This window comes from Oryza glaberrima, chromosome 3, assembly GCF_000147395.1.
Source record: "Oryza glaberrima chromosome 3, OglaRS2, whole genome shotgun sequence".
NCBI lineage: Eukaryota > Viridiplantae > Streptophyta > Magnoliopsida > Poales > Poaceae > Oryza > Oryza glaberrima.
In genome coordinates this window covers 28,172,035-28,188,415 of record NC_068328.1, presented here as the reverse complement: position 1 = coordinate 28,188,415, position 16,381 = coordinate 28,172,035, and the positions used below count along the sequence as shown (strand labels likewise).

The window sequence follows — 16,381 nt, the reverse complement described above, 5'->3', positions numbered from 1 at the left end:
CATTCTTTGAATCATCCAGATCTATCAATTTGCGAATTCAATAAAAAACGGACTGATCCTCAGAATACACCATCATCTTTCGAAGTGCGCTGTTTCAACCCTTCCCGGTAAAATTAAAGTATCCGCTGATACCGGATCGAATCACGAAGAAACGGGAACAGCTTTCGCACTAGCAGAATGGGTACCACCGTCAAAACGGATTGAGAGGCCTGTTTAGTGAAACGAGAAGGCATGTTTGGCTGCCTTCGAAGGTAAGGTGATCTATCATGAGTGGGTCTAACGGGCTTTGTAGGGAGCACACAACTTCTCTTCTTCCCTCTCTAGAAAAGCTCCAACCGGATTCAAAGTAAGATGGTCGAAAGGAAAGGAAGAATAAGAAAAGGAAAAAAGCAATTTCGAGAGGAGAAGGACGAGCTATGAAATTAGTTTTTTTATTCGTGTCCGAAAACTTCTTCTGACATCCGATCAAACGTCCGATGTGAAACTTAAAAATTTGCATTTCGCGAACTAAACAAAGCCTAAATGTCCCGTTTTCACCGAGGGCAAACAGGCAACCAGTCTGGCTCCAGAGAAAACCTGGCATTTGCACGTTGGCATTGCCTGCTTGTCTCTCGCGGCCCTCGGCCCCTCTCACCCTGTCCCAACATTCCGCGGAGTAGAGTCAACCAAAAGAAAATTAAACAAAATAAAATAAATTACTCACCCAAATTACCCTCACCTTTGTCCTCTCCCCCCCTCTGGCTCCGCGAATTACTCTCGCGTCGGAAAAAGGACGGGGAGACCCTCCCCTCCTGTCCTCTCTCCGTCTCCGCTTCTCCGCCTCGTCCCCATCGCCTCGCCTTACCCCCCCCCCCCCCCCCCCCCCCCCCCAATCCCGATCTGCTGCTGCAGCGGCGACGACCTCCCCCCATGATCTGACCCCCGCCATTGCCGCCGCGGAACCCCCATGGAGGCGCTCAACGAGCTCTGCGACCTGGTGGCGGCGCACCCGGATCTCCTCCTCGCCGACAAGCTCGCCTGGCTCTCCTCCCGCTGCGGCGCCCCCCCGGCGTCGGCGTCGGCGTCCGCGCAGCGCGCGTCGCGGGCGCACCTCCACTCCCTCCTCGCCCTCGCGCGCCTCCTCCCCGCCGGCGCCGGGGCCGGATCCTCCCTGCCCGCGCCGCTCCTCGCGTTCCTCGCCTCCCACGCCTTCCTCTCGCCGTCGTTCTGGCCGCAGTCGTTCGCCCCGGCGCCCTTCCTCTCCAGGCTCCTCCCCTTTCTCGCCGCGGCGCCGACCTGCCCGGCGCTCTCGTCGGCGCTCTCCGCGGCGCTCCTCGCCGCGCTCGACGTCGCTGACCCGGCGTCCGCGCCCCTCGCCCGCGCGTTCCTCTCCGCCGCGGCGGCCAGCCCACCGACGCTCCTCCCCGCGGATGCCGCGCCCGTCGCCTCCCGGCTGCTCCTCGAGTTCGCGGGCTCTGAGGAGGCGCCGCCCAAGGCCAAGGGGAAGGGGGAGTACGCGGCGGGAGAGGAAAATGGAGGGGTCAGGGAGGTGGTGCAGAAGTTCGAGGAGGAGGAGGTGGAGGAGCTGGAGCGGAAGGAGGTCGCCTTCAGGCTCATCGTGCATATGTTGGGGGGCGAGGGTGGTCTGGAGTCCGATAATGTTGCCAAGGTCAGGAATGCCGCCGCAAAGCAGGTCCGGTCGCTCTCCGAATTCCTGAAGGTGAGACTAGAATGTGGATGACCCTTCGCGGTTCATGTGCACAACGGAGGTTCCTGCATTTGCATTCGCCGTGTACATGCTGGCGAGTTGGGTGTATTGTGTATGCTTACTTGCTGTTACCTCATGATTGATGTGATGGTTTGCACTCCGCAGATTAGGAAACGGGACTGGAGAGAGCAGGGGGCACAGCTAAAGACAAGGATAAATACCAAATTACTCTGTTGCCAGGCTGCGTTAGTGGTGCTGGTTCGGAGCGTTTCTGCCATGGATGTTGATAGCAAGGCTTCCAAGGATATGCTCCAGCAGACCCTAGCTTGGTTTATCGAGGCCACCAAGTCATGCATCCTCTCATCCTGGCGCAAACTGAAGATCTGCGAGGAGCTATTTTGCACGCTGCTCAATGGTATCAGCCAGATAACTGTCTCACGAGGGGGCCAACTCCTGCCAGTGCTGCTGATCCCTTTGAAACCTCTCGTCGTCAGCACTTGTTCCCAGGCATGTTCTTTTGCACCACTGTCGCTTGGACTCCTGAAATTTATGTGTTTATAGAGATGCTTTCTGATGTGAAACCGGCCACGTTGGTACAGGCTGACATGACAGGTAGTAGCCCTGGGGCTTTGTTCGATGCAGTGGTTAAGTTGAGCTGTGAAATTATAGAGTTTGGCTGGACAAAGGATAGGGCTCTGGTCGACACATTCATTATGCGGTTAGCTGCATATGTCCGTGAACGGAATGATTATGAGGAGGAGGTATTCCTTTATCCTTTTGGAAATTTTCTAGTTAAATAAGATTTGCTACAACACAAGTGTCATTATGCTGGGCACTAGATGAACATGTTGTACCATATATTAAGAAGCATTATATGAGCAATCTCACTATGTGTTATTCATGCATGTTTTATGAAAACACTGTTACTGTTTTTTTAAAAATAACTGCCAGTTAACGTATGAAAGTTATAGCTAAGTTTTTTTAATATATACTAGTACTTGATAGTTAGTACAGTTGCCACCACACTGAAAAAGCTTCAACATAAAAGCAGTTATTATCTACCTTACAATTGTTGAATGGAACATGCCCCAATTATTCCAACAATTATCACTTCAGCAGTCTTTCAACATGCTAAGTTACCATGATGCATCATTTTTAGAGAAAAGGCTTTACGCCCAGCTTTCATTAAAAAGCCAAATAGTTCATACACCATGATGCATCATTGGTAACCTTATAGGTTTGCTTTTTAATTTCATATGAGTAAGGCTGTAAGGGTGTAAGAGAAGATTAGCTTGGTCTTTCTATAAGCAATTTTCATCCATGATGCTGTGGTAAACTCATGATTATACTGTGAAACCAGAGATTCAGGTTAAAATCGGAGTGTTTCTTTTCCTTTTCGCATTCTCCAAAATAAAATTCTGACTGTTAACATCCTTTTATTTTATTGTAGTAAAAAAAATATGGAGTTTGATTATCAGAGAGCATTTCTGGCTACAAATATGTTGGCGTCATTTTCTTGCGGAATTCTAGTTGTTTATGAATATATGCCAATGTTCAAGTTAAACTTGCTTTTGCCTGCCTGCATACAAAGACAATCTTTTTTTAATTAGATTTTAGTTGCTGGTCGTTTTCTTGACCATGAATCCTTTCAGGATGGCAAAGAAAAAGACGCAGTTCCGGTGATGCGACTTAATGTTATCCGCCTTCTTGCTGAGTTATGTGTATGCTTGAAAAAATGGGAAGTTGTAGACATGATTTTGCCTCTTTTCATTGAACATTTAGAAGAGGGTGATGCTTCATCTCCAAGTTTATTGCGACTTCGGGTATGGAACTTCTGTATTGTACCCACTACCATATTTATTTTTGTTCCATATCTCTTGCTCTTAACAGTGTTCAAATTTAGTGGCATTGCTTGTGACTCTTAAACAAAAGCACCCTTTTTGTACTCTACTGCAGTTGTTAGATGCAATATCTCGTGTGGCATGCTTGGGTTTTGAAAAGTCATATCGTGAGAGCATTGTCTTGATGACAAGAAGCTATCTCGATAAGGTTAAAGCTGTAGGATCTGCAGAAAACAACACAGTGCCATCAGAAGCAACAACTGAGAGAATAGAGGTGTGTACTACATAAGAAACTTATTTTACAACTTGTGTTCCAATTTCCATGCTAACCGTGTCTACAAAATTCTAGACTCTTCCTGCAGGGTTTTTGCTTGTTGCTACTAATCTCACCAGCACAAAACTCAGGTCTGATTACCGTCATAGGCTATTATCTCTATGCTCAGATGTGGGCTTAGCTGCTGAGTCTAAAAGTGGGAGGTAACTTGCCATATTGTTGATATATATCGATTTCATGAGTTTTGATGTTAAAACTTGAATGATGTATTTTTATGTCTTAACTAATTAACTGCAGTACTGTGTGCTTAACATAATATTTCCTTTACTGCAGGAGTGGTGCTGATTTGATGGGTCCATTACTTCCTGCAGTTGCTGAAATATGTTCTGATTTTGACCCAGTTTCAACTGTTGAGCCATCATTATTGAAATTGTTCCGTAATTTGTGGTTCTACATTGTCTTGTTTGGACTAGCTCCTCCAATACAAAGCAATCAGACACCTGCAAAACCAGTTTCCACTTCATTGAACACTATGGAGAGCATCAGTGCTATAGCTCTTCAGGCTGTTTCTGGACCCTACATGTGGAATAGCGAATGGTGTGTAGCAGTGCAACGTATTGCACAAGGAACTCCACCACTGGTAGGTTGTTTGGGTCCATAGGGATGGAAAACAGATCGTTTCTTATGCAATAAGTAAATTCAAACTTGTTTTCATTCATTTCCTGGTACTAGAGAGCATATCTTATTATTGAAGAGGTACTTATAACATATTATTGAGTGTTATTAGTTTTAAAGCCTATTGATGTTTTACATAACAATGGATTAGAATTGTCTGATAACTACTGTCCTCAGTCATTCGCATATGTTTGTCTCTCCTTTCATGGAGAAGTTAACAGTTAGGATTCTTAACCCCCTGTTGATCATCCTGTGCTGATGGTTGGCTGTCTTACTTTCTTTAATACCTTGTATCTACCATGTTTGCTTTTCTCATTTCAGGTTGTCAGTTCAGTGAAATGGCTTGAAGATGAGCTAGAGTTAAATGCTCTCCATAACCCAGGTAGTCGCCGTGGCAATAGTAATGAAAAGGCTGCTGTTGGACAGAGAACTGCACTTTCTGCGGCTTTAGGAAGTCGAGTTGAGGTAGCAGCAATGACTACAATTTCAGGTCAACATTTATTCTCTGTCGAGTCATTCGCTGCTTATGCATTTGTTTATTTTGTCTCGCACAAATAAAATATTAACCTCCAATATAGTAAAATTAATGTAGAATTGCATTTAGGTCCTTAAAATTCACAATCATCTGGACAGTCCACTAGCAAAATGTCTTGTGCATGTCTACATAATAGTGACTAGTCCACTTACCAGAAAATGCTAATTTTATGAAAGTTTTTATCGAGAGATTTACATGTAAGATCTTCATATATCAACCTAAATATTTAAAAAGACATTGATACTCAAAAGTTTAAAGTTTGAGTGCATCTATGCCCAAGCCGACATGTATTTGTGACTGGCGGTAGTTCTTTTTGGCCTTGTGCAAGGATTAATTTGTAAAAGCTAGAATCTGCAGTTTTTGAAGAGAGAAGGATGAGATTATGAGAAAAATGTTCAATTTTCATTTTCATCATTAGAAGTTTAGAACTTAACTGGATTATTGGACTCACATACCAGTGGCTTTCTTTATGAAATGTTACATTAGATAAATGGAATTCTTTAAGTATGAAACTGATTTTCTTTTTGCTTTATTTTCAGGGGTTAAAGCTACATATCTCCTCGCAGTTGCTTTCCTTGAGATATTGCGCTTTAGCTGCAATGGCGGCATACTTTCAGCCACCTCTACATTGAATAAATCAAATAGTGCATTCAGTTGTGTGTTCGAATACCTGCTAACCCCGAACTTGACACCAGCAGTATCTCAGTGTTTGACTGCAGTTGTGCATAGAGCTTTTGAAACAGTGTTGTCATGGATGGTACAACTCACACTTCATCAATTTTTTGAGGATATAAGTCATGTATTTTTTGTCCTTTCATTATTGTGTTTAGCTATGTAGTACTGTAGTCCATTATCTCTACAATAGTTCCCTTTTATTGTTAATTCAACTCCTTGTGTAAAAAAGATACACAACTTCCTATTGTGATGAACCACACATTCTTTCCATTGTTTTGCAGCCTTGATCTCTTATGGCAGCACTAATATCTCCTTTTGCTTCAGATATGCCTGTTTGTACATAGGACTATTGTTGAGTAAGCTATAAATTGTAGCGAACATATATTCATTAGAAGTGTACAAACAGCTGCTTTCTTGATCTGCAAATAAAGATATTGTCTCCCACAAGGAAAGGCCTCATGCATTGATGGTGGGATGCTTTTGTTTTCCCCTGAGCAATATTAATGAAGCATCAACCAACAATAGCAATTTTATGTCCAATAATTGGAATCTGCTTTGCATCTTATTTCATACTTTAGGAGTGCTTTAAATTCTGTTTTGTGTAATCTCGAGTTACTTCATCATCCTTTTTTTTTTTTACTTTGCATTGTAGTCAGTTTGGTGATTATTGTTTGTATTGTCTTATTTTTCTAGAGCACATGATAAACTTCTAACTTGTAGATGTGCACTGGAACAATTACCCTTTTTGTGCCCAGGAGGATCGTATATGTGACATAGGAGAAGGAGCTGATATAAGGGAATCTGTTATTTCTGTTCATGCTTGCTTCCTTATAAAGAGCATGTCACAGAGGGATGAAAATGTTCGTGATGTGAGTGTCAAGCTGTTAACTCAGCTAAAGGAAAAGTTTCCACAGGTTTGCTTGGCTGCTTGATTTGGTGTCTCATGCGTTACTTTTTATTGATTTGAGACACACTGACACCTAGTATACTAAATTTTCAGGTCCTCTGGAACTCATCATGTGTAGATTTACTTCTAATATCTGTTCATAATGAGTTGACTTCTGGTCCAGTTAGCGATCCTGCTTGGGTTGCCACTGTACGCTCACTATATCAGAAGATTGCCAGGGAATGGATAACGAGTGCGCTTTCATATGCTCCATGTACAACTCAAGGCCTTATACAGGTTTAGCAAATATAATATTATTTTGTCTTATTTTGTCTAGTAGCATTGTTCTATGATGATGCATTTCTTGTTAGTAGATGGTTATTGTCCTGTCAATGATAAGGTTGCCTATTTCGCTTGTCTGATTAAGATTGAGATTGCTATCTCATAGGTTCTTTTTAACTTCGATTAGATGTTTGCACAGTGGTCACAGGTTCTTCAGAGTTCACAACCAAACTTGAAAAGATTTAAATGTCTGATTGGCAGTTTTTCTACAGGAATACTAAAGATGATTATGGTGATGCATTTCTTGTTAGTAGATGGTTATTGTCATGTTAATGATATACCTATCGCTTCGCTTGTCTGGTTAAGATTGAGATTGCTATCTCATAGGTTATTTTTAACTTCCATTAGATTTTTGCATAGTAGTCATAGGTTCTTCAGAGTTCCCAACCAAACTTGAAAGGATTTAAATGTCTGATTAGCAGTTTTTTATACGGGAATACTAATGAGAGTCAGTATGGTATAAACTAACCATTCAGTTGTACCACCAGAAAGAAATTACCGAAAAAAAATCCTCTAGGAGTGTCTACTGTTGTAAGTTTGTAACGACTGCGTCACTGGCCAGTAGGCTCATATTCATAACATATATTAATGAAAGCATGTCCATTGTTGTCATTCAGTGGTCAAATGATACACACATTTAAATGGTTGACTTAAAAAAGGCTCTGAGACAGCAGCAACTGCTGATCTTTCTGTAATTGTTTATTGCACAAACTTTGTTCCATAGGCACCTTCCTGTTGGCATCAAAAGTTATACTATTTGTTTTATTTTCACCCAAGTCCCATAATGATTGATAGGGGTTTTAATTGTAATGCTTAGGAAAATTTTTGCAAGCCAAGTGGAGCACAAAGATCACAACATACAGCAGATGTTGTATCACTTCTATCTGAAATACGTATTTGTAGTGGAAAGAATGATTGGAATGGCATCAGGACAGCCAATGTACCTGCAGTTATGGATTCTGCTGCAGCAGCATCAGGGGCCAAAAAAGAAGCACCTGACATCACCCTGGAAGTGCTGTCAACTGCAGTAGTGACTGCAACTGTTAAATGCAACCATGCAGGGGAGATTGCTGGTATGAGAAGGTTGTTCAGTTCTATGGGAGGCATGAACACGGGCATGTCCCCCCTTGGTATGCAGTCTGCACAGCCCAATCAATCATTTGATGAAGTTTTTCTGTCAAGATTTGTTCGTCTTCTTCAGGACTTCGTTGTTACGGCAGAGAAAAATCAAATAGATAATACAGTGTTCCGTGAAACTTGTTCTCAGTCTACAGCATTACTTCTTGATCATATGGTAAATTGTTTGAACATATTTCATAATACCTTATTATTGGTTATGATTGCATTTGCTAATGATGTAACACACAGGTGTCTGACTCTAGAGCAAATCTAGATGGATTTTCTCAGCTTATACGTCTTCTATGCTGGTGTCCTGCTTATATATGCACTCCTGATGCAATGGAGACTGGGATATTTATCTGGACCTGGCTAGTATCTGCAGCACCTTCCTTAGGTCCTCTTGTGCTTGCAGAACTTGTTGATGCATGGCTGTGGACAATAGATACAAAACGTGGTCTGTTTGCGTCAGATATGAATTACTGTGGCCCTGATGCAAAATTGAGGCCACATCTCATTTCTGGTGAGCCTGAGGCACCACCAGAAAAGGATCCAGTTGAAGCAATAATAGCCCATAGGCTCTGGCTTGGCTTCTTCATCGATCGGTTTGAGGTGATAATCACACTTTGTTTATTTTATGGATCTCATGCAATTTCTTTCTGCTTTTCTAGGATATTGGCATGCATGCAACCTAGCTTGTACAATTTATGTTTGCCTCTACTTAACACCCTAGACCACAAAACTGTCCACTTTACTCCCTGAACATTTAAGATCAGTGCATTGAACCCTAGGCTGGTTTTTAAGGCACTTTTGCCTCCAGGATAGACAACATGTCTAACTTACGATTACTCTGCAACAATTTTTTACTTAGGTGGTTCGGCATGATAGCATTGAGCAACTTCTACTTCTGGGTCGGATGTTGCAAGGGACAATGAAATCTGCTACTCATTTTTCTCACCATCCTGCTGCAACTGGCACTTTCTTCACTGCAATGCTCCTGGGGCTGAAATTTTGCTCATGCCAGTCTCAGTCTAACTTGCAGAAATGTAATATGGGACTTCAGTTATTAGAGGACAGGGTATACCGGTAATAATCACTCCAATACATATTTTTCATATTTAATACAATGCTCTCTTTCCATACTTCTGAACTATATTTGTACAATTATTTGTTACTTAAGAAATGTTGATACTTCAGGAAAAAACAAAATAAGAGTTACAGGTTGTACTGAAAATTAAGGTAGAATATTGATGCTCGAAATCAATTTCTTATTGTCAAGCATGATAATATGCATCGACCAATGATTTTTTTTGGTTATTCATCTATATCATTAAGAAGGAATGCATGTATATACATTTTTGCTTTACACTTTATTTGCTTGCATCTTCATTTTTTTGTGCCAGCTATAATATGTTATTACTTGTTAATATATTTTAGTAGTACATGTTTTGTTTCAGTGCTGCTTTGGGATGGTTTGCTTATGCACCTGAGTGGTATGAATCTCAAAACAAAAGTTTTGCTCAGAGAGAGGCCCAATCCGTGTCAATATTTGTCCATTGTCTACAAAATGAGCGCCCCAGTGGTTCTGCTGATTCTGCTCCGAAGTCACAGGGACGTGAAGGTGAACCCAATATGGTATGGTGCAACTTGCATCTTTGTTCCCTTTTTGTTTCTTTGCACTTACCCACCTAAATAACTATCAATTGTATGGCGTAGCTGGTTGGGTATGGTTCAAAGACCATGGGTAAGGGGCCATAGGGCTTGCCTCACATCTAGCTTCTGGCAAAGCTTCTCGCTGACGTGGTAGAGAGGTTGTCGGGCTTAGTTCAACTTCAGGTCTCATTGCTTAAACCACAATGGGAGTACATTCCTTTTATGGGAGATTCCCGTGATACAGTACACTTAAGAATACAATTTCAACTTCCCTTACAAGCCATATCTCGAAGACTAACTTCATATTAAACTGATAATTTTCCTAAGTAATTGATAGAGTACTGATTTAACTAACCCCTTTGTTAGGAAACTTATTTATTTATTCAAGGAAATAGGAAATGTAGTATGCTGGTATTTTTCATGCGCAGTACCAGCTACCATAATACTCCGTATAATTTATCGCCACTTGTTGACTGCTTACAGTACAGACCACTAGTGATGACTGTCATTGGTATGTGGATGAGGTCCAAGTATGTTGTGGCCTGGTGCCGTGAACCCATGGTGAGGAGATAGAGAAGAGATGAGTAACAGGCAGATAGAGAACAAGATAAACAGGGCTTGGCAAGAGGGGAAGATGCACAAGTGAGACGGAGAGAGATGGAGATAAATGGCATTTAGTTTGTTCTTCTATGGTTTAAACTGAAGGATAATGGCTTGATTCATAGGAGAGTCCTGATAACCAGTTGATTATTGAATCCAACTAATAGAGAACTAACAGGTAACCTAAGGGATGAATGTGCCTAGTCTGCTGACACATGCTGATGCCTAATGCTGCTGTCGCTGCCCTCCGTGTGCATTGACCTAAAATAATTGCCATGAAAATCACTTCTCATCCATCTTCACTAACTACTTTTAAAACTTTTCTCACCTTGTCGCTTCATTCATTTATTTGCAGCTGGATCAGATCCACCCTGTCTGGGGCTCAGTGGATAACTATACAACTGTACGGGAAAAGCGTAAACAATTACTTCTTATGCTTTCTCAGAATGAGGCAGACAGACTTGAAGTGTGGGCACAACCGATAAATACAAAGTAACTATGGTCGTGATTTTTTTTATTTATTCTTGACTGTGCTTTGAGTTCAAATTTACATGTATAGCATGTTATATATGGCAGAGATGCAGCAACATTTCGTGGTAAAATTAGCTCAGATAAATGGATTGATCATGCCAGAACTGCTTTTGCTGTTGATCCTCGAATTGCATTCTCAATGATTATGAGGTTTCCCACAAACTCGGCATTATCATCAGAAATTACACAATTGGTACAGGTATGGTTCTTGCTGCGTTCAGCTGCTACCTTCTCAGACAACAGTTTCTACCCATTTTTCCTTGTCATGCAAGTTCTGTTTCAAAATCTATTTATTCTTGTTTATCTTTAGGGGTGTTTTCAGGCTTTCAGCTACAGCAAGAGAACTCTTGGTGCATTTCTTCAATTAACTTTAATTCAATATGGCATCTTTATTTATATTTAGAATATATTAAGATGCCATCTTCGAGAATATTATAAAGTAATCTAAAAGATATAGCATCATAAATCCCCTTAAAGCAACCATGCAACCACATTGAGGACAGTAATTGGAGGTGTCAAAAATTATAATAATTTTAGGGTGCTATTACGGTATATTTTACCCCTATGGGCATGTCTACTGGTAAGTCGAAGAATGATATGACAACTGGCGCAGCTACGAGGGTTAAATAGTAATTCAGTCTATTGTTAAGAACGGTAGCTAATGTAACATACTATTGCTTTCCAATATTGCCAGTTTAATTTTTTTTAGTGATATTTTCAGAATGTAAGGGTAGAACCAAATCTTCTTTTGACAACAGTGTGTTGTGCAATGTTTGTTTATTTTTTATTTCTGCTATGTCTTACCTTAAATACTGGAATTTTGGAACTAGCGGATGCTCTCACTGTGTTGAACACTTGAACTTCCACTTGAACTCATGTAACCAAATAAACAGTATCTGAGTGTAGTAAAAGTCAGATTTTCTCCTGGCTTATTTTGTTAGAGTCGAGGTAGTAGGTGTATCTGCTGACTGAGTGATAGTGTTTTGTGTTTGATTTTTTTTCGTGTATTTCGTAAATTGTTCAACTGCTATTTTCTTTCAGTAAGAAGGGTGCCATATGCTGTTATGTCTTACCATGCTCTCTTGTCCTTCCTTGTAGACACATATATTGGAACTCCGTACAATTCCTGAAGCATTACCCTTTTTCATCACTCCAAAGGCAGTAGATGAAAATTCATCATTGTTACAGCAACTTCCACATTGGGCTCCATGCTCTGTTACACAAGCATTGGAGTTTCTTACCCCTCCTTATAAAGGACATCCCCGTGTTATGGCATATGTTCTTCGTGTCCTGGAGACTTACCCACCTGAGACTGTTACCTTCTTTATGCCACAGTTGGTACAGTCTCTCAGATATGATGATGATGTGAGAATTTCTTCCAGTGATATATATTTATTATGTTATGAATGCACCCTAGGAAAACATTTATTGCTTCAATCTGCACCCTTACTTTATTACTCGTAAAGAATGTAATGCATTCATCTCATTTTTTCTTGCCTTTGAACTTATCAGAAATTGGTTGAAGGATACTTGCTTGGAGCTGCTCGGAGAAGTAATATATTTGCTCATATTTTAATATGGCATCTGCAGGTAAATTTTATTTTATTTTTATTCTGTTATACCATGTTATCATATTCTACTCTATTCAAATGAAAAAAAACATGTTTCATTCTTCAATATATGCCTAGTGCGATGTTCGATAACTGAGTTATTTGAATATCTAATTGAGTTAGGAAATGTAAATTGCAGGGAGAATGTGTTCCCGATGAACCTGGGAAGGAAGCAGCTGCACCAAAGGTATCCATGTTTTAAGATTTATGTACCTTTGCTTCGACTTTCATATTCTGTTGCATCATCAACACCACCTTGAAAAAGAAACCATGTCTTTTTTTTTCTTGACCAAACATGTCATTCTATTATATCCCTTGTCTGAAAGTTTATTGAGAAGAGTGGTGCTTTTTAAAGACAAAGTCATATATCTTCATAAGTTAAAATTGAGTTATGTTTGTTTGATAAGGCACATGGCAATTACTTGTTGAAGCCTTTATGCCTTTTTAGTTTTTACCCCATTTTTTAACCTCACGGTGAAGCACCATTTTTCTTTCTTTTGGAACTCTTTTTTTTTTTTTTTGGTGATGGTAATTGATAATCTGAGTTTCCAGAAGTTTTCTAGCCCTTCATGGAACTGTACTATTGTTTCTGTTTGTATTAGTTCATTAATAAAGGGCTTGAACAATTAATTATGCATTATTCTTGTGCGTATGAAGAACTTCATATAATAGTATTACATTTAGACTTGCGGTAGGCATGATGCATTTGAAACATGAGATTATTTGTCCTTGTGCTTCTTGCCCTTCCAATGTGATGCTTTTCTGACTAAAATGGTAACTTTGACTTGTAATTTGTTCATATGAGATGTTTTATAAAACTGTGGCAATGTCATACAGTTTTGTTTCCTGCCCTCCTTCAAGCTCGAAGATATGCAATGTGGTGTTAATAGCTCCAATTATTTTTCAGGTCACTGCATTCCATTCCTTGCTTCCTGCCGTTAGGGAGAAAATTGTTGACGGTTTTACTCCAGAAGCTCGTGACATGTTTGAAAGAGAGTTCGAATTTTTTGACAAGGTCACCTCGATTTCTGGTGTTCTTTTTCCTCTTCCCAAAGAAGAGCGGCGAGCGGGTATTAAAAGGTACGAAGTAAAAACCACTGTAATGTTTCACTGGTATAATTTCAATATTCTCATGTGGGTTCCAATTAAATATGTCCTTATTAGTATCTCATTATCCTAAACTTGTCCTTGCAGGGAGCTGGAGAAGATTACTGTGCCAGGTGATGATCTGTACCTACCTACTGCAACAAACAAGTTTGTACGGGGCATTCAAGTAGACAGTGGCATTCCTCTCCAGTCTGCTGCTAAAGTTCCAATAATGATTACTTTCAATGTGGTTGATCGTGATGGGGACCCAAACGATGTGAAGCCACAGGCTTGCATTTTTAAGGTAAATATATCTTTTGCAGTGAAATCTCATGGTTGTAACCTATGGATATAATGAGTTTATCAGTCTCAATTCATGTTTACTATGGAATTTCAGTTCATAAATTAACTGAACATAAATTAAAACTTGCATTGGATAACTAAATCTATTGAAGGATGCAGCAAATGTGGCAGGAACCATCTTAGTGTCTAGCATCCAACGTGCTTCACAGTTGACATGGGCATTTTCTATGTTACAACAGGTTGGTGATGATTGTAGACAGGATGTGCTGGCACTCCAAGTTATTGCTCTTTTAAGGGACATATTTCAAGCTGTTGGATTAAACCTTTATCTCTTCCCATATGGTGTTTTACCCACTGGACCAGAGCGAGGCATAATTGAGGTAAGCATCCATCTGTAGTTATTTAGTTACTTGTATCTATATGGACTAGGGATCACTTATTACTGATCTTGAACAGCAGTTAATCGACATTTTATTACACCGTTATGTCATGTTTAGCAGTATAATAGTTATGTCATGTTTAGCAGTATAATATCCCTGCAAATGTGAATAGTGAATTCAACAAGAAAACTTTACTTTGTTATTACTCCCTCCGTCCCATAATATAGCTACCTTTCTAGTTCAAATTATGAGTATGTTATACTACCTCCGTTTTTTAATAGATGACGCCGTTGACTTTTTCTCACATGTTTGACCCTTCGTCTTATTCAAAAAATTTACGTAATTATAATTTATTTTGTTATGAGTTGTTTTATCATTCATAGTACTTTAAGTGTGATTTATATCTTATACATTTGCATAAAATTTTTGAATAAGACGAATGGTCAAACATGTAAGAAAAAGTCAACGGCGTCATCTATTAAAAAACGGAGGGAGTATTTGACAATAGAACAACTAAAATGAGCATGGTTCAAAACATGCTCTGGACTCTTTTCTCCAAATTTAATCAAGTGATCTCTAATGTCTAAGGGCCTGTTCACTTTGATGCCATTTTCAACCATACCATTTTTTTTTGGCAAAGTTGCCCAAAAAAATGTCTATATTTAGTTTGTTGCCAAATTTGGTAAATACATAAGAAATCCGGCCAAAATTTTGGCAAATGCCAAAATTTGGTAAGGTTTATTTTGGCTACAATCTGAACAGGCCCTAAGATTTTTTAAAAAAACAACTCTAACTCTGGTTTATTCTTGTATGTTTCCTTTTCTAGATATGTTTAGCGGCCCTTTGGAACATAGGAATTTTACAGGAATTAAACTATAAATAGTTTAAATGAAATATTTGGAGCTACCATTTTTTGACAAGTTGACACCTAAGTAATGAGTCAAGTCTACGTCTTTCATGACTGAGCAATTGTCGTTGTGTATTTGTTGTTTACCTGTTCTATTGGTTTCCTCTTGTCAACCTTCTTGATCTGACCACACTGCAGGTGGTACCAAATACTCGGAGTAGAAATCAAATGGGTGAAACAACTGATGGTGGTTTATTAGAGATATTTCAGCAAGACTATGGCCCTGTAGGTTCACCTTCTTTCGAAGCTGCTCGCGAAATGTTCATGATCAGTAGTGCTGGATATGCTGTTGCTAGCTTGCTTCTTCAGCCAAAGGATCGGCATAATGGCAATCTTCTCTTTGATAGGTACGATTTACTTTTCTGTCCTAATTGTAATGAGTAAACCTGGAATTACCTGGTTAATCATCATCTTGCTTGTGCAGCCACGGGAGACTAGTCCATATTGATTTTGGATTTATTTTGGAGATTTCGCCTGGAGGAAACATGGGGTTTGAAAGTGCACATTTCAAGTTAAGCCATGAGATGACTCAATTGCTTGATCCATCTGGAACAATGAAGAGTGACACTTGGAATCAGTTTCTGAGGTAAATATTTTCCATGCATTTTCTTCTAATTAACTAGAATTGGAGTTGTTGCACATGCTCTGAGTCAAGCATTGTTCTTTCAGATTGTGTGTCAAAGGGTACCTAGCAGGAAGGAGACACATGAATGGGATTATTACTACCGTTAATTTGATGGTGGACAGTGGCCTGCCTTGCTTTAGCAGGGGAGAACCTATCGCTAATCTGCGAAAACGTTTTCATCCAGAGATGAACGAGCGTGAGGCTGCTAATTTTATGGTCAGAACATGTGTGGATGCCTACAACAAATGGACTACCGCAGGGTACGACTTGATTCAATACTTGCAGCAGGGTATTGAGAAATAGTCTATTTCTCCTTTTGTAAATGGGGGGTCGTGTACATCAATTGTATGTAGCCACTAATTCTTTTATGTAGAATTATGTTGTTGAGCGGTTCATTGTATGGTAAGAACGGTGATTTCAAGCGACTCACAGAGGGTGTATCAGTGTAAGTTAAACAGTGCCTATTCATTTTTTTGTTCCTTTTGTAAGACAGCCGAGCTAGTAATTCTATTGGATCGCGTCTTACAGAACGAATGGGTCTTTGTATTGGCATGTGGAAGTATTGTTATCTTCTTTTCGCGAATATGTGAACATCTTTTTCACTATGAGACGGTATTATGCAATGTTAGCATGGGCATGTGGAGTCCTCTATATT

At 40.0% G+C, this 16,381-nt stretch overlaps 1 protein-coding gene across 1 annotated transcript; it reads left to right on the top strand.

Annotated features, from left to right (window-relative positions):
* Positions 1-874: 874 nt before the first annotated feature.
* Positions 875-16,309, top strand: LOC127767223 (phosphatidylinositol 4-kinase alpha 1). The gene is made up of 26 exons (XM_052292489.1): positions 875-1,699; positions 1,853-2,194; positions 2,287-2,448; positions 3,340-3,510; positions 3,644-3,802; positions 3,878-4,005; positions 4,136-4,442; positions 4,799-4,967; positions 5,552-5,769; positions 6,443-6,601; positions 6,688-6,870; positions 7,733-8,209; positions 8,284-8,643; positions 8,903-9,117; positions 9,489-9,666; positions 10,640-10,776; positions 10,861-11,014; positions 11,914-12,180; positions 12,328-12,405; positions 12,565-12,612; positions 13,333-13,505; positions 13,620-13,815; positions 14,054-14,194; positions 15,240-15,448; positions 15,526-15,687; positions 15,771-16,309. The coding sequence occupies exons 1-26, from the start codon at positions 947-949 to the stop codon at positions 16,027-16,029; spliced, it is 5,805 nt and encodes a 1,934-aa protein (XP_052148449.1). The 5' UTR covers positions 875-946; the 3' UTR covers positions 16,030-16,309.
* Positions 16,310-16,381: the final 72 nt, after the last annotated feature.

Coding starts and splice junctions, on each gene's coding strand:
- LOC127767223 (XM_052292489.1), top strand. CDS start 947: ATGGAGGCGCTCAACGAGCTCTGCGACCTGGTGGCGGCGCACCCGGAT. Junction 1,700..1,852: donor CGCTCTCCGAATTCCTGAAG/GTGAGACTAGAA, acceptor TGCACTCCGCAG/ATTAGGAAACGGGACTGGAG. Junction 4,006..4,135: donor GCTGAGTCTAAAAGTGGGAG/GTAACTTGCCAT, acceptor CCTTTACTGCAG/GAGTGGTGCTGATTTGATGG.